Source organism: Chiloscyllium plagiosum, chromosome 7, assembly GCF_004010195.1.
Source record: "Chiloscyllium plagiosum isolate BGI_BamShark_2017 chromosome 7, ASM401019v2, whole genome shotgun sequence".
In the NCBI taxonomy this organism is placed as follows: Eukaryota; Metazoa; Chordata; class Chondrichthyes; order Orectolobiformes; family Hemiscylliidae; genus Chiloscyllium; species Chiloscyllium plagiosum.
The window spans coordinates 75,375,196-75,393,929 of record NC_057716.1 but is presented as its reverse complement, the minus strand read 5'-3'; the positions used below and the strand labels follow the sequence as shown (position 1 = coordinate 75,393,929).

The following is an 18,734-nucleotide window of genomic DNA, read 5'->3' as shown; positions in this document are numbered from 1 at the left end:
TTTCCACCTATCCACTCCACCCTCTCCTCCCTGACCTATCACCTTCATCTCCTCCCCCACTCACCCATTGTACTCTATGCTACTGTCTCCCCACCCCCACCCTTCCCTAGCTTATCTCTCCACGCTTCAAGCTCTCTGCCTTTATTCCTGGTGAAGGGCTTTTGCCTGAAACTGCTAAAGCTCCTCGGATGCTGCCTGAACTGCTGTGCTCTTCCAGCATCATTGATCCAGAATCGAAGCTTTCACAGCCTACTCAGAATTTTGCTTCATCAGGTTTTAATTTCCTTGTGCACTTGTCTACAGAGAGAATGAGTGTTTTAACACACAAAGGTTACACTGTCCCATGACCCTCTCCAACTGTCCATCAATCCTATCTGGTCATGATTAATGGATTCCAATTGCTTGCCTTTCATGTTTAGATTATGCCCAAGCACATTCTTTTCAAAGCTGGACTCCATTTGACCAAGTGGTTAATTCTAATAGTTTGTCCTGACTAAGTTGAGTAACCAAATGATTATCAGAGTACTTTGCTAATAGAGTAGGAGAAGTGCCCCATTCACCCTCTTTCGAGATAATATCTCTTGGCTGGTATTTGTAGAAGTTTGACTCCATTTCACAGCTTTTGGAATGTAGGAGGTAAGGTGGTGCAAATGTTCATCTATCTTTGCGACAGTGATTTCAAGAGTGGCTTCAGTTTTTTTTAAAATCCATGTAATAAATTCATCAAGTCATTTTTTCAAAATAAAGCATGGCTTCAGAACAAATATTAATCATCAATGATTTACCATATTCTATACATAAAAATAGCATGGCTACACTAGCTAATATGTTTCTTTTTTGGTTCTGCTCTTACCACACCCATAATTCTGATATAGATAACTGTCATAATCTCTGCTGAATGTGGAACCTCACAAATATTGCTCTAAATTAAAAATGTTACATTAAGTAGTCAAAAACAGGAAAATAAAACAAGCAACATAAAAGATAGAACAATTTTTCATTAAATTAATTGCCATCTGGCAAAACAAGGAAACCTTGACAAGAAATTGGCTGATTTCCCACAGTAGCCTCAAGCAAGAAAAGACTCAAAATGATTATAGAGTGAGTGTAAGAAATAAACAACTCCTTCCTAGAAATCCCTCACCTAATTTTGAAATTTTATTGATTGTGGGATGGAAGGAAAAAAAAGTAAATATCTTAGGCTAAGTTCATATATTCTTAATGTCTAAAGTGTTAGAGATTCTAGAAATTAGGCATTAAGCTTTTTTATAATCTTTGTAACAAATTCCAAATTATAGTTGGTCAATTAAAGCAGTTTGAATGGTGTAAACAGCTATTTGTCAGGGCTCATGTATCTTGACTTTCATGATTCACACCCTCTTAATCCAGTTGTGTTTTATTACATTGACCAAACAATGTTAAATAAGCTGAATTGATTGTTAATTATTTTACAAATTATTGACGATAAATTTGACAATTACATTTTTTAGGCAAATTTTGCAACAACCTTCTTGGTTTGTTCTCACCTGTGCATTGCCGCTCCTCCCACATTTGTGCAGGGCAGTTAGCCTGGTTTTCCAACGCCTGAACAATAACAGCTCTGGAACGGGTTTGACGACCAATTGTTTCAAATCTCTTTCCATCCAGGCAAATCAGCTGGCATGAACTCCATGTAGACCACTCAGTTAGGTGACAGTCACCTGGTATTACAATTGAAATATTTCATGACAACAATGCTCACATCTAAACAAAATAATGATCGTGCATGCACTGAATGAGCCATTTCTAAACTTGTAGCAATATTAACTTGCAGCATATAGTGTCATGATGATGGATCATAACTTCAGATCACTTATAGACATATTGATCATTTAATAACAAGTTTAAAAAAAAGACATACAGCCTCAAAATGACTGTGGATGTACTTTCAGTGGCTTACTGGAGATCAAGATCCAAGAATTTCACACCTAATGGGATGTCAAGGAACTTTGACAGGATGGATTGAAAAGGGAAGAAATGTACCACAAACAGTTATCTCCTGGGAGTTATTTCTGACTGTGAACATAATGGGATAAAAGACAATAGTCTCAATTAGACATATGTTTTGTACCTTTTCCTTTTAGGAATACACAAGGACAAGTGTGTGCTAGTGGAAGGCAGTATGCTTGTGAGCTGCGGAGCTCATGTTAATAGCCTGGATTCAAGCACTAGCATGCTGCAAAGGTAACAGACAAAGAGCTCACTAAATACCCTACAATATGGGTAAAGTAGTGTATACTAGAGTCAATTAGTCAGTTTTCCTTTAACAGGACAAAACAAGGATTCTCACTCTGAGTGCCACCTGTCAGCCACTGTTAAAAGGAAATGAACAAAAGCTATGCCAATAGTCCTGAAATTCACAGTTTAGCTATCTGATGATCCACTATCAGAAATTACCCATTATGTTTGACTTGTATAGCTAACTTCTATCAGTTTTGGACCCATTTCACTTTTCTCATCTGTGTGCATTTGTCGTATAATTATTTCTACTTGCATTGAGGAACTGATAAAGTTACTAGCTTGTTATTACAAGAAACTCTGGTTAAATTGATTTCTTTAAAACAATTTCCCAGTATGTTGCCTGGGTTGAAAAGTCTCAGTTATAATGAGAGACTGGATAGAATGGGTTTATTTTCCTGAGAGCAGAGGAGGCTGAGAAAGGACCTGATTGACAAAATTACAAGAGGCATGGACAGAGTAGATTGGAGAATGCCGTCCTCATGGCAGATGTGCCTAAGACCAAAGGGCATAAGTTTAAAGTGAGGACCAAGTAGTTTAGAGGAGATCTGAGAATTTATTTTTCATCCAGAGAGTAGATATATGGAACATGCTAACTGAGAACATGATGGAGGCTCCCACAACATTTTAAAACACATTTGGATAAGTACTTAAAATGTCAGGGCATACTAGGCAATGGACTAAGTGCAGGTAAATGGGATTAGTGTAGTTTGGAGTTTGTTAGTTGGCATAGACATGGTGGGCTAAAGGGCCTGTTTCTGTTCAGTATGACTCTATGCAACACTAAAACTCTTTTAATTCATTTGATCTGGGAGGTAGGTGTCCACAAGGAAGAAGTGCTTTATAATCTTGCTGTAAACAACCAAAGCAGCTGAAGAAGAAAGAAGGATAGACAGTTCAGCTCTTATCTACACAGAGCTTGACACATTAGGGTATCCCAACGGAACCCCTAATAACTTGAGGAACCTCATCCAGACTCTGGCCATAACAGCAGCAAATATAAGCCCAATCACAGAATCATCTCTAAAGTGGAGCAATGTTGTTTAAGAGTTTCAGTGCTGGAGCAATGCAAGACATAAACCACGCGTCAGAGATTTACTGATCAAAACAAACAGTATGTTCCTTAGATTGTTGATAATTGGCAGAGTAAACTATCATGTGTACTCAACTATCATGCCTTTGCAAACCCCAAAACATAAAGTCTGAATGTGATTCTGTGAAAGGATTTTTCAAAAAATACTGTCCTGAGTATGCGAGTCGCTACACTATCAAACAAGGTAAGTGATACAGCTACAACGTGGCTCATTTATCTTTGTTGGAAGTGTCATTTATTCATAAGTAGGTACCTGTTTCCAGCAAACTAGAGCAATATGTTCAAACTTTCCATTTTTTTAATTACCCAGGAGCTTGGAAAGAAATAGTTCCTCTTTGCCGTCTCCATGGGCAGCACATCATTACTAGAAAGCTACAAACAGGAAGCAATAAGAAATGTTGAGTTCAAGCCAAAGGTTGTCTGGCATTTATCTGTACTGCTGCAGCACTGCAGAAGTACTGTGCAGCCAAAATTCAGTGAGCCATCTAAGGATCATTTGCAAGGTACCCTAGCCTTCAGTGTAAATGAAGGTTTCCTCTAAATACTTAGGGGGAAATAGAGGAATCAACAGGAGGAACTATTTGGATTTTTGACAAGTCAGGAATCACAGGAGAGGACAATCATCCATCCAATCGCACATTATCCTCAAAGAATGTCTCCAAGGCAGTTCTCTGGAATTTAAATAGGGGCAATACATGGGAAGGCTTCAATCCCGCCGGAAGACTGGTAGATTTGACATATTGCAGGTGCACCTCAGCTATGCTCCAGGCAGGCATGCTGCCACTGTCAGTCAAGGTTATCTCTTGTTAATTTTTTTTTTGTTGCTTGATGAGTATAGCACTAGAACAGAATATTTAATTCACCCCACTCAGTCAGCAGTCCAATCAGAATTTAACAGGTGAGTAATGTCTTGCTCCAAAGAGCCAATATTTACATCATATTCGCAGGTTACTTCACAACTGCAGGACTTCCCAATTACAACAATCCAAAGGTTAAAAAAAAACAGTATTACATGGAAATAAAAGTGCTGGTCACACAAGACCTCTGGTTTGAAGTACACAATGACAAGTGTGCATCATTGAAAAGCTTATTAGTTTTCTCCTCGTAGCATATTACATATTTTCTTTTGTTCCTTGGCTAAATGAGTGTCAAATTTCCACCCAAAATAAGACTTGCCCACTTCATGACCCTCTGAGCAACAGAGATGGTGGTTATCGAATGCTCCTAAGACAGAGCTAGATAGGTCTTGACCAACAAGGGAGTCAATAGTTATTGTGGGATAGGTGGGCAAGTGGAGTTGAGGGCATGATCAGATCAGCTATGACCTTATCAAAATAGCAGAGCATGTTAGATGAGCCGAATGGTCTACCTCTCCACTTAACTTTTATATTTAACAGTAATTGCTATTTAACCACTGTGAAGAATTACAGACATTTGAAGGGATATCTCTTAATGGCAACTTATCTCACAGCACCTCCATAATGTCCAACACAAAGAAACCAAGAAACATCACCAATAATACAAATGACATGCTTCCAGTGCACCAGCATATCAGAAATTAGAATAACCTTGCATATATTTAAGGCTGAAAGAGATAGATTCTTGATCAGTCGGGGAAATCAAGGGGAATTGGCAGGACAGTGTTGGATCAACCATGATCCTATTGAATGGTGAGTAGGTTCAAGGGGCCATATAGCCTACCCCTGCTCCTATTTCTGAGAGTCACACTGGATGTTCTTCTATGAAGAGCTGGAGAAAATATGGAAACCAGATTAAATGACTGCCTATACATGGGACACCTCTGACTTTTTATCATTGGTTATTTTAGGAGAAGAAGCCCTACAGTGTGGAAATAGGCCCTTCGGCCCAACAAGTCCACACCAACCCTCAAAGGGTACCCATTCAGATTCATTCCCCTACTACTTCTACATTTACCCCTGGCTAATGCACTAAGCTATACATCCCTGAACACTGGGCAATTTAGTATGGCCAATTGACCTAACCTGCACATCTTTGGATTGTGGAAGGAATCCGGAGCACCCAGACAAAGCCCACGCAGACACGGGGAGAATGTGCAAACTCCACACAGACAGTCGCCTGAGGCTGGAATCAAACCCAGGTCCCTGGCACTGTGAGGTAGCAGTGCTAACCACTGAGTCACTGTGCCACACACAATCTTGTGATAACCCTGTTAAGAGCATTAATTTCTTCCAGCAATGGAGCCATAAGCTTTTCGCTGTTAGGTGAGTGATGACATGGCCTGCTGCCAGGCTCACCTTACCACCTTCACCATCTTATTGCCATAGCTCAGGAGCTGAATCTCCTCCTGTCCTCCATGTTTCTGAATAATATATTGAAAAAGCGCATCACAAGAAAATTGTTGCTTCTACCGTTGCTGCTTCCAGACATTTTAAGTTACCCTCAAACACCTAAGCCAGACAGATAACAAACCAACTGGAAGTCAAGCAGACCCAAAACAGAATCAAAAATAAAACAAACATCAAACCCAGACCACAGGAAAACAGGAAAAGGTCAGCCACAGAAGAAAACATGCAGAAACGCAGGCCTCTGATTTCAAAGCAACTTCAACAGAACTCACTGGGGGCTAAATTGGGAAATAGGTGCAAGGTACTGGGCTGTGAACCTGCACCTGTAAGTTGACATGTATGCAACATGTTAACTTCATGCTACCTGCTCATTATAATAATATTATACAGCTAGCATACACAGTGCTGATCATTGACTGCACCCAGCAGTAACTTGCTTGCACCACTTAACATTCTGCTTCAGGCTGGCTTGCAAAGTGTGCATTGCTTTAGGGGGATGGAAAGGATGTGGGGTCATTTGGGAAATATAGTGAATTATACAGGAAGTAATTCTAATCAAAAGATTGAGGGAGCACGTTGGTATGGAATTCCATGTCAAGAAGAAACCCAAGGATGTGCATACAGTTTTGAATGGTGTTCAATGATCTCACACATCAAGGGCAAGTGCATGAAATTTTAAATACAATGGCCTGCTAACTGCACCACTTGCCTTGGTAATATATTATTATTCAGTACAATATTCAGTTTACCACAACCCTACGACTAACTAACTAACAATCTCTATCAATCAGGATTCTTGCCTGAAGTTCATATGCTTTACCTAGCCTACACACTAGGCACTTGCACAAAGCTCCTGACCAAACTTCACAGGATTCTCACACTGCCAAATATTCAACATGTCAGGTATATCAGCAAAATGATGCTAATCATTGTTAGAATACCAAAGCTGAGGCCATTGTTATAGGCACAGGTGAAGCACTGATCTCATCCTCATTCCTAATTCTCTTTTTTCTTATCCCACAAGCCCATCATTCCATAGCCTTGAGATTCCAGATTTGCAATACTGTGGTTGACTCTTAAACCATCGAGTTCACTAATGGCATTTAAGGAAGGAAATACATGGGAATATGTCATCCTCACCTGTTCTGGCCGAGATGTGACTCCACAGTAACATGATTGATGCTTAAATACTCACTGAAATAGCCTCACAAGCCACTCAGTTCTGGAGAAGGGTTATATATGAAACATTGACTTCTCCACCTCCCGATGCTGGGTCGAGAATGTGGTGCTGGAAAAGCACAGCAGATCAGGCAGCATCCGAGGAGCAGGAGGGAATCGATGTTTCAGGTATAAGCCCTTCACCAGAAATGAGGCATTCCTGATGAAGGGCTTATGCTCGAACCGTCGATTCTCCTGTTCTTTGATGCTGCCTTCTCTGCTGTGCTTTTCCAGCATCACACTCTCAACTCTAATCTCCAGCATCGGCAGTCCTCACTTTCTCCACCTGCTGAATCTGCTGGCTTGCTGTGTTCTTCCAGCGTCTGACTTGTCTACCTTGTGAGCCAATTATGTCAAGTAAAATTAGGGATGGGGAGCAAAACCTGGCAGCAGATTAGGGCTTCTGAGCCTGGGGCTTGCCTGCACCATTCGTTTCTCTTTTTGTTTGTTTATTTTTTCTCTCTCTCTTCTCTCGTTTTATTTTCTTTTTTATTCTATTTTACTTATCTCTTGGTGAAATGTTTGGTCCCAGTGACAAGTAGGCTCAGCAGCATGAACTCAGTCCCAGCAACAATGATGGAGATGAGTTCAGGTTCCTTGTGGCTTCTGTCGAGGCGGTCTAGTGCTGCCTCAACACCTAGTTCAGGCTTCGGGTGAGGTTCCAGGAGGCCACAGGGTCATCTGCAGTCATTCCTCATAGTTGCTTCGGTGACGGCTGACGATGAGGCCTTCTGCTGGACTTGACAGGGTGACAGCAAGCCTGGCTTCCTGAGCATGTATGGCAGCAGCAGCAGAAGGCAGTTGTTTGAGGACAGTGAGCCCAGCACAGAAGGAGTGAGCCTTCAGGAAACACCCGACAGCAGTGATTGCGGGTCCTGAGCTGAGTGATGGCACCAGCACAGGACTCGAGATGGTGGCAGCGGCATTGGCTTTTAATGGCAGGATGGCCTCTGCAGTTGGCAGAGAAGGCAACATCTGTGATTGGTGTCAGTCAGCCATGGCAGTGCGGGAGGCCGAAATCGATACTCTGGGGGAGTCAACAGGAGCAGTGGTTTCTTCAGCTGCAGAATGGTAGGCCCCGTGAGGGGATTCCTGGTATGGACTGTGCAAGGAAAGCACAGCAAAGAGGAGGATCGGAGCCCCTGTAGGAAGTGCAGTCCATACATGGCTAAGTACTTTCCAAAATAATATTTGACATTAGCTTTATTTCTTTATTTTTCTATTTAATACTAATAATTACTGCAATGTTTAACTTTTAACTTTGTTCTTTCTTTCTACCATGTTCTTAAGATTCTGTAGCTCAGTACTTGTACCTAAATGATGCCTTGTGCGCTGACAATATAAACTTTTCACTGTATTTGAATACGCATGACAATAAAACAAATCTAAATTTAAAAATGCAAGGCTTGCCAGTGAAAATCACATCTAATGTAATAATAAAATTATTTTAAAAACATTCTTCTGAGTTACAAGCTGCACAAGGTATAAGCAAACACCTGACTTTTCTATCGTCTTAACATAATTTTAATCTTATATAATTTAGTTTTCAGATTCCCATGAAGCATCATCAAACCAGGCCAGGCCATAGAGGATTACCAAGAAGAGAGTGAAGATAGGGACACACAAATGATTTCACACTGACAGCCAAAAGCTCAGCTTCTGCTCCTCCTTTGTCTTCAAGTCACTTGTCCTGCTCTGAGTAACCTCTGCTCATCCACCCCACTCATAATTTATTCTATGCAGAATGCTTAATAGACCACACATGTTTGTAAATTACTACCATGTGCAGAAGTCTTAAAGGCAATAAAAATTCCTGTAGCAGCTGCCGTATCAATTAATGTAGATTTATACAAGTTGAATGAACTGTGGGAAAGCATCAAACACCTGAAGCAATAGATATTAGAGATCTACCAGCCAAAGACCTATGAATGGTTGATGACCCTGTAAGTGGTTGATGAATGGGGTAGATGTTCTTTACTGCCGCATGTTTGAATGGGTGAAGTTAAGAGAAGGTGATGACTGAAGCGCTGAGCTCCAAATGGGCACCAGTGACATCAAATTAGTGTTTTATTTCTTCTCTCATGGGATATGACTGTTGTTGGCTAGATCAGCATTTGATGTCCATTCCTCCAGCCCCTTTGAACTGAGTGACTTGCAAGACCGTTTTGAAGCCAGTTAAGAGTTAACCACATTGAAAGTGCAATAAATGGCTGCCACAATCATCTGTGCACACCAAGTCCGTATTTATGAGTCCAACAACCAGAAAATATATGGTTAATGCACATTTTGGACACAGCATGCTTCTGGTGCTCTGTGGTTCTGTTTGTTCAGGCAAAGAGCCAAGCAAGCAAAACTGACCTTTAAGCTTTAAACCCGCAGGAGAACTACACTGCACCTGACATCATTATATATTCAGATAACAAAGCAGCAGCTTTAGCCAACCTGCAGGAACAGGTTATTACCTTGCTGAAATCTATTTTGTAGCTACTGGTTTCCAATTAGTCACTGCAGTTAAATGCTTATATGTAGGAGAAAAGGCTTTTTTTAGTTAAAAGCAAATGTTAATTTAGAATTCTGAATTTTGCTTGATTAGTCTCTTCTTAGCTTGGATCTTGCTGGATTTTCATAAATGGGACATCGGGGACAATGGAGTCTGTCTTTTGATTTGTCTGGATGCCTGTGTTCAGGTTCAAGGTAATTTTCTTTTTGAGCAATATCATTCAGGAATCATAGATTCCCTACAATGTGGAAATATCCAGTCCCACATTGACTCTCCGAAAAGCTTTCCACTGAGATCCACCCCAACCAACTCACCCACCCCATACTTACTCCAGCATTTCCCACAGCTAATCAACCTCGCCTGCATATCCCAGGACACTATGGGCAATTTATCATGACCAAACCACCTAACCAGAGCATCTGAAAAAAACCCATGCAGACACTAGGAGAATATGTAAACTCCTCACAGTCACACAAGGGTGAAATTGAGCTCAGGTCCCTGATGCTGAAAGGCAGCAGTGCTAACCACAGAGTAACCATGCCACCCCAATTTACATTCCAGCAAATCAATGTATGAAATTCAGGCAGACTATAAAACGTGCAAGTAGTCTACTACACTAGATTATCACCCGGGAGTGGGGATAAATATCACCTCCAACTAGAAAATCAATCCATATATATTAAAGCTATGATCTAACATTAGGAAGAAAACCTCAACAGAATAAATCAAGTAAAACTGCAAGAGCAACATCTAAGATTTTGATCAAACAGGTATTTGTTTCAACTCCTATGTAAAGAAATATGAACTGAAACAGAATAAATTCTGGGAAAAAGAATATTCTACTGTGAATCATAGAAATTGTAGCTTGCAAGTGTGAAAGTGTAAGTGTTTTTCACTGACAAGGACCATGATTAAGTGGTACTTTCCAAGTCACAAACTGTCACAGTTAACCTTTTGAACCTGACATGAAGGAGTTCATAATGACCTAAGTATTTTTCTAAAAATTCTGTTTACAGTTGGTGGCACAGCTGCTAAAACGGGACTTTCCGTCTTCAGCAAATAGTTCTGTACATTTGACAAATGTTTATCAGTGCTTCAAATGTTAGTTATCATTAACTGTCACTTACCCTTAAAACATACTGATGATTCATTAGAAAGTTCATACAAATATAGAGTCCCAAGGCTTACACCACAGAAAAAGAGCAATCACCCCACCGAAACTGCACCATTAAAAATAAACATCTATTCTCCCCTATTTTGTAGCATTTTGTCCATAATCCTGTATAGCAAGTGCATATCTGTTATGATTGTTTCACATCTACGACCCTTACAGGCAGTGAGCTTCAGATTCCCACCACTGTCTGGGTGAAAAAAATCCTAATTTCAATAGCAACACAGCATAAATTAGAAATGCATCCAAGGCAGGGCAAATTCAGCCATTTGATGTCTAAATATGAGGCTTAATGACAGCAGTATTAGAGGTAAGTCAGATGAGTTAAGAGCTTGGATTGACATATGGAACTACAATGTTGTTGCATCACAGAGATATGGTTGACAGTGGGACAACTCTGGCAATTTAACATTCCAATGTATAAGATTTTCAGGCAGGACAGGAAGTGGTGTTGCATTATTAGATAGGGAGTCACTTACTCCAGTAAGGAGGAATGATATCTTGGAAGGGTCATCAAATGAGTCTTTGTGTGTAGAAATTAAGAATAAGAAGGGGACAGTCACACTGTTAGGAATGTATTATAGATCCCCAGCAGGCAATTGAGGAACAGATATGTAGTCAATTCACTATGCTGTGAATAACTAATACGAGGATAATTATATTAGGGAATTTCAACTAGCCTAATGTTAATTGGAATAATTATAATTAAAGGATTTAGAGAGAGGAGATTACTTGAAATGTGTACAGGAAAACTTTTTATGTCAACATGTTGATGGTGCTATGAAGAGCAGTGCTGTGCTGGGGAATGAACGTCTGCAGGCCAACTTCCCAACTCGGTAGACATGTCCACTCCAACTGCAACCAGCACCCGAGCTACAAATCTTTACCCAATGCTTGAACATATAATTGGTACAATGGGAGCAAAACAATGCAGGCCCGAGAGGAGCTTTGGAAGTGTTAGGGAGAGCTCAAGAAAACAGTTAAACAAAAACAAAAGGGATAATAAGAAAATGTTGATGGACATGATTAGGAAGAATGTTCTAGAAGTATATCAAGGGGAAGAGAATAACCAGGGAAAGAGTGGGGCTTTATAGGGATCAATTGGACAAACTGTGCATGAAGCCAGAGGATATTAGTACAGTGTTAAATGAATACTTCACATCTGTCTTTACTCAGGCGGAGAGGGATGCAAGTACAGAATTTGCGGAGATGGACTGTGAAGTTCTTTAGCAGATTGATACAAGAAGCAAAGAGGTATAGAGGGTTTTGATAGATTTAAAAATGGACAAATCGTAGGTCCAAATGAATTGTATGCTAGGCTGTTATGGGAGATGTTGGAGGAAATTGTAAGGGCCCTGACCAAATTTTCAAATTATCTCTGGCCACAGGGAGGTGCCAGAGGACTGCAGGACAGCTAATGTGGTTTACACAAGATGTAGTGGAGATAGACCAGGGAACTATAGACCAGTGAATTTAACACCAATACGGCAAGTTAAAAAACACAAAACACCAGGTTATAGTCCAACAGGTTTATGTGGAGGCACTAACTTTCAGAGTGCTGCTCCTTCATCAGGTGCTTCATCAAGAAGCAGCGCTTCGAAAGCTTGTACTTACTAATAAATCTGTTGGACTATAACCTGGTGTTGTTGATTTTTAACTTTGTCCATCCCAGTCCAACATCGGCTCCTCCAAATCATGACCAATAGGGAAACTGTTGGAGAAAATAATGAAGGAGAAAATGAATTTCCATTTAGAGAGGTAAGATTTGGTTAGGTATAGTCAGCATGGCCTTGTCAGAAAGAAGTCATGTCTAACAAATCTGATGGAATTTTTTGAGGAGGTGACCAAGTGCTTGGATGAAGATAATGCAGTTGGTGCTAATTATATGGATTCCAGAAAGACCTTTGACAACATTCCATCATGGCAAACTGTTAAAGAAGGTAAAAGCTCATGGGATCCAGGATAACTTGGCAAGGTGGATCAAAAATTAGCTTAGTAATGGGATACAATGGGTAGTGCCGAAGGTTGTAAGTGTGATTGGAGGCCAGTGCAGTTGTAACATAGGGATCAGTGCTGTATTCCTTATTGTTTATGATATTCATAAATGATGTAAATAAAAATGTGGGAGGGATGATAAGTGAATTTGCAGATGACAGAAAGTTTGGTGGGTAGTTGATAGTGAGGAGGAAGATGTTAGGTTACAGAAAGATATAAACTAATTGATCAGTTGGGCAGATCAGTGGCAGATGGAAGTTAACCCAGATAAATGTGAGGTGATGCACTTTAGAAAAAGGAAAAGACAAGGGAATACTCAATGAATGGCAAGACACTAGGTCATTCAGAGGAACAGAGGGATCTGGTGGTGCCTGTCCATAGATCCCCGAAGGTGACAAGACAGAACAATAATTAAGAAGGTATATGGCACACTTGCCTATATCAGTCGTGACAAAGATTATAAGAGCAGGGAGGCCATTTCGGAGCTGTACAGAACTTTGGTAAGGCCACAGCTAGAATACGATATGCAGTTCTGGTCACCATACGATAGGAATGATGTAATTTCACTTCCGTGGTTACAAAGGAGGTGCCCCAAGATATTGGTTGGGATATGGTGTATTTGAGCTCTGAAGAGAGGATGGATAAGCTTGGGTTGTTTTCTTTGGAACAAATAGGCTTGAGAGAGGACATGGTACAGGGGTGTATTGGTGAAAATATCAGCTATAACTGTACATTTCCAAAAAGCAAATCAGCAAAATGAGCACTGCCTCAAATCATTAGTTGTCAAGTTTTAATAAATTTTGATTAAAGGGAATTGCTTGAAAGCATTAACTCTCTCCCTTCATGGATGTTGACTGGCCTGATCAGTCTTCCCAATATCTACAATGTTTATATCAGATTTTTGGCATTCATTGTCATTTCTTCTTGTTTTAATGTTCATAATCTTATATTTTAACTATATTAAAAACTTTCCAGGTGATTTCACTAACATTGTCCTAGACCCAACTATCTATTTATTGGCATCAATGATCTTCACTCCATCATAAGGTCAGAAGTGAAGATGTTCACTACTGATTATACAATGTCCAGCATCATTTGCAAGTCCTCAGATATCGAAGCAGCCAGTGTCTATATGCAGCAAGACCTGGACAATATTCAGGCATGGCAACATGAATAGCTACTATCATGCATGTCACAGAGATGCCAGGAAATGACCATCTCAAACAAGAGAGAGTGTAGCCTTTGTTCTTTAACATTCACTTGCATTACTATGACTAAATCCTTGACTTTCAGCAGCTTGGAGTTATACTGACAGAAGCTGAACTAGGTCAGACATATAATTACATATAACTACAATGGCTACAACAGCAGATGGGGTGCTCAGAATTTTGTAGCCAGTAACTCAACTCCTGACTCCCCAAATCCTGTCCACCATTTGCACGTCACAAGTTAGGAGTGATTTCGAATACTCTGTACTTGACTGGCAAGTGCAGCTCCAACAAGACTCAAGAAGCTTGAAACTACCCAGGACAAAGCAGCCCACTTGGTTGGTATTCCATTCACCCCTTTCCACATTTAATTCCATCACCACTGATGCACAGTAGCAACAGTGTGTATTATCTGCAAGATACACTCCAGTAACTTACCAACACTCCTTTCATCAAAGCCATAACCTCTACCATCCAGAAGGACAAAGGATGCAGATACATGGGAATGCCATCTGCAATTTCCCCTCCAACACACAGCCTAACCTGACTTGGGACCATGTCAGTTACAGCATTCTACAGGTTCTGACATACCAAGGACTGTAGTAGTTCAAGAGGTGCAGCTATCACCTTCTCCAGGGCAATTAGGGATGGGGTAAAAAGTGCCAGCCTAGCAGCCATTCCCACAACCTATGAATGGATGAAAAAATGTTGGCTTTCCTAATATGCAGAATTACAGATTATTAACACTATGTCAGTGACATCAGTATTCATTTGGCATCTCTCATGCTTGTAGTTTGAATGCATCGTAGAATGTTGATATACTTTAAAGGTATAAGTGTATGTTGTTTTTTTCTGCTAAGTAACACTTGAAAAAGTGCATAATACTAAAGAGAAATATCAGCGATCACAGCAGCTTGCCAGTGAATAATTATATGATAACACCGATGTGAATTAGAATCAATTAGGTAATAAATTGCAAGCATTAATATTGATATCATGAAGCATTATTGATCTTCCCTTTTACAAAACCACCAAATTTGTCATAACTGGAAATAAAAGCATTGTAACAATATCTCAAAGAGCTCTTAATTTAACTTGTAATGATTTTTATGCTTCAATACATTGCCAATATGATTATCAGAAATATTCCAAAGTATTAACAAGTCATATTTATGTGAGGTAACCATATGACATTTTACCTGGACAAGGCACTGAACAAGGAATCTTTAATCCCCACACATCAGATATTCCAACTGGTCTGTTGCCACACAATTCGTTCTCCACCACCTTTGCTGAACCTGGGAGTCTTCCATCATGAACAATACAAGAGAGATTACGCACTTTAAAACCATCACCACACTGTGCTCCCTGCAAAATAAAGTAATTATTGATTATAGTCTTTGAAGCATTAATAAAATGTCTATGAGAACTGAGATCCAAATCAAATTCAGGCAACATTATTTGACTTCTGTTATGGGTTGTAGTGAAAATGGACTATCGATATTCAACTTCAATCATTTGACTTTACTAACTGAGAATTTCCTGGATTAAAAGTACTTTTTTTAAAGGATGCTACTGACCTAGAATGACTGCTGTGATTGGTTGACCATCCCAAGCACCCAGGTCAAAAAAATGACACTAATTGCATTGGAATTGCCATTGTTCTCAAGAACCATTGAAATTCAATGCAGCAGCAAGGAATTTGCATCTTTTGCTTTATTCACACTTGCATGACAAATTCAGATATTGAGTAATGATAGGTTGTTTGCAGCGAAACAATGACACAGACACTAGAATCCTCAGAGGAATTGTACAGCAACAGCAGCATTTGAGCAACTAAGGAAAGGGAAAGCAAAATTGATCGAACATTCTTTTCTGCTGAAATCTCTCAACCTCAGAAGGCAATGCTCATGAAAAAGCAACCTAGGAAACAACAATTCAGCAAGAAATCAAGATTATCTTGAAGTTTCACTGCTCCTTAGGAAATAGGTTGAAACATTCGGACACAGTATTCACTCTTGCAATTTAATGATTCTAAAAATCAGGAACCTGCAACCTCTTTTATGATCCCATCAGTATGGACTCCCCTACTCCTAATTTATAAGAATTATTACTTGTGTTTGTGTGCCTGATTTTGATGGTGTGATTTTGTATTTTTCTCAGGTTTAAAGCTAAAAAAGAAACTCTCTTTCAAGCAAGAAAACATTGGATTTGACGTTTTCTTAGTTTTTGATCTGGTGAACTAATCTTAATTGAAGTCCAATAGCCATGCAAGCAACAGGGAAGGTTAAAAAGACAGGAGCCAATCACTAATTGGTGTGGCCAAGTAATATTATCATCAGACTATTAATCCAGGGACCCAAGTGATGTTCTGTGATCCATGTATCAATCCTGCCATAGCTGTTGGTGGAATTTGACTTTAATAAACATCTGGAACTCAGAGTCGAATGATGACCATGAAGGTGTTGTTAATTATCGGAATAAAACCAAAATCTGGGTGATTAATGTCTTATTAAGGAAGGAAATCTATACTCCTTATCTGATCTGACCTACATGTGACTCCAGATCCACAGCAAAATAGTTTCCTCTTAACTGTCCTCTGAGCAATTAGGGATGGGCAATAAATGCTAGCTTAGCCAGTAACACATATCTCATCAATGAATTTTAAAAAAATCTTTTCACTTGTTCAGAACTTTGAGAGATTTGCAAATTAAAATGTAAATAATTGCATTTTTCTCTCTTCAGAATGAAAATCCTCATCCTACATTTAGCGTTTCTTTCAACATGATAGTGGAAAAGCAGTTAAATGAACAAATCTTGGTTCCCTAGTTAAATTCAAGTAGGAGAAAGTGAGGACTGCAGATGCTGGAGATCAGAGCTGAAAGATGTGTTGCTGGAAAAGCGCAGCAGGTCAGGCAGCATCCAAGGAGCAGGAGAATCGACGTTTCGGGCATATGCCTTGCTCCTTGGATGCTGCCTGACCTGCTGCGCTTTTCCAGCAACACATTTTTCATCCCTAGTTAAATTCTCAAGCAGACTGAATTCTTATGTCTCCTAGTAATTACTTGCTAATCAATTGTGTTCAACAGCAATCTGATAATGAAACAAGGAGAGTGGTGAGGAGGAATCAATATACATGAGAGAGATCTTAATTCTTTATTCCAAAATGAACAACTGAAGGCAAAAACAAAGCAGAGAACATCCCAATGGCATATTCAAATATATGGACAACCTTTATACAATCTTTACACTATCTTACTGACATTCTTATTTTTAAATCACCAAAATCTTCTCTTAATATATTATACAAAACATATAGATTGGTTGAAAACATAATTATTCTTTAACTCAATGACACATTAATAATGTATCTAAAATGGCAGTCTGTACTCAGATAACACATTCTATGTATTTATTAGCGAGAGCATTAAATTTGAATTGAAATACATAAAATGCTCCTTTATTCTCTTCAGTGAACACTACAATGCAAAAGCAGTAAATAAATATACATTGGTGTAAGTGTATGTTGAAATCTTTGCCAAATTATTTTTGCAACACTGTAACATTCAGTTCACAGAGAGATAAAGTATTTACTATCTGTTTTAAGATACATTAAATTAAGGAACCAACTTGAAAGCAAAATTTTATGACACCTAACCCCATCTATTTTCCATGCAAATATTGTTATATAATACATTATCTGTAAAACAGTATCTTCTCTGAAATGCAAAAGTACTTATTATGTTTGCAATGATATAACATTTGATTTACAGATAGAGAAATTGGAATAGAAAAATCTTGATTAATATAGCGCAAACAGCACCAACAATAAATTTTCAGGAAAGCACAACATTCAGCCCTGCATTATCTCAGTGCTTCTAAATCAGAGCTGTACATTGCCATCTTACTACACATCTAATTTCTGAAATTTATTTCCTGTCTGTTTCTCCATGTCTAAGCTTTTATGTTTGCTTCTTCACCTTCCATTTTTTTTACTTACTTGCTTATAAACATCAAAACTTTAATTCAGGAAGTCTGACTCATTCATCACATACCAAAATGTACAAAAACAACTAATCTTAGAGTGAAGATGTTGTCAGTAATTTGAACCAAAACTTGTACTGTTGAGCACTAAATGAAAAGTAGTTTTATTTGTTTGCAATTTTCACAATCCAGGCAATTTTAAGATTAACAGCTCCATCAAGGAAGAGACAAGACTTATTCTGTGAGCACTATGACAATCTGGTACCCGGCTGGCCACTAATATTTGCTACAAATCTTCCGACTCCCATAGTACCAGATACATCCTCACATCCTGCTTACTGTAAAGACTCTATTCCATTCTCTGTCCCCGTCAAATCTGTTCCAAAGATGCCAACTTCAAAAAGGAGGCCTCTGAATGTCCATCTTTTTCTTCAACCAAGAATTCCCCATCACTGTGGTTGATAGGGCCCTCAGCCATGTCTAACCCATCTCCTGCACTTTGGCCCTCACCGTTCTCTGCTCTCCTAGAACAGCAATAGGGTTCACCAGTCCTCACTTACCATGCCACCAGCATCCATCCACATCCAAATGGTCATTAGCCACCATTACCACCACCTCCAGCGAGATGCCATCACCAGACTCATATTCCCCTCCCTCCCTTGTCAGCATTCCACAGGGATGTTCCCTCCAGGGTATATTGATCCATTCCTTCACTCCCAACACACACATGCTCTTGCCCCCAATCCCCACAGCCATGTAATCACAGAAGGTGCAAAACCTGTTTATTTCCTCCCTCCTCACTATCCAAGGCCCCAGACACACCTGCTTGGTGAAGCAGTGATTTACCTGCACTTCACTCAATCTAGTCTATTGTATTTGCTGTTTACAATATAGTCCGCTCTACACTGGGGAAACGAGATGTAGACTGGGCAGTTACTTTGCAGAATACCTACAGCCGGCC

The 18,734-nt window shown here is 39.6% G+C and overlaps 1 protein-coding gene and 1 long non-coding RNA gene across 2 annotated transcripts in view; both read right to left on the bottom strand.

Annotated features, from left to right (window-relative positions):
* thsd7ba (thrombospondin, type I, domain containing 7Ba) overlaps positions 1 to 18,734 on the bottom strand; it is a 901,507-nt gene that overhangs the window by 67,000 nt on the left and 815,773 nt on the right. The window contains exons 24-25 of the mRNA XM_043694069.1: positions 14,989 to 15,157; positions 1,527 to 1,700 (exon numbers count right to left, since the gene is read on the bottom strand). Of these exons, the coding sequence (XP_043550004.1) occupies positions 1,527 to 1,700; positions 14,989 to 15,157 (343 nt within the window). The remainder of the gene's footprint in view (positions 1 to 1,526; positions 1,701 to 14,988; positions 15,158 to 18,734) is intronic.
* On the bottom strand, positions 7,354 to 8,596 carry LOC122551714. Its single transcript, XR_006312169.1, has 2 exons — positions 8,512 to 8,596; positions 7,354 to 8,057 (listed from the first exon to the last, which is right to left on the bottom strand). It is a non-coding gene; the product is annotated as an uncharacterized LOC122551714 (long non-coding RNA).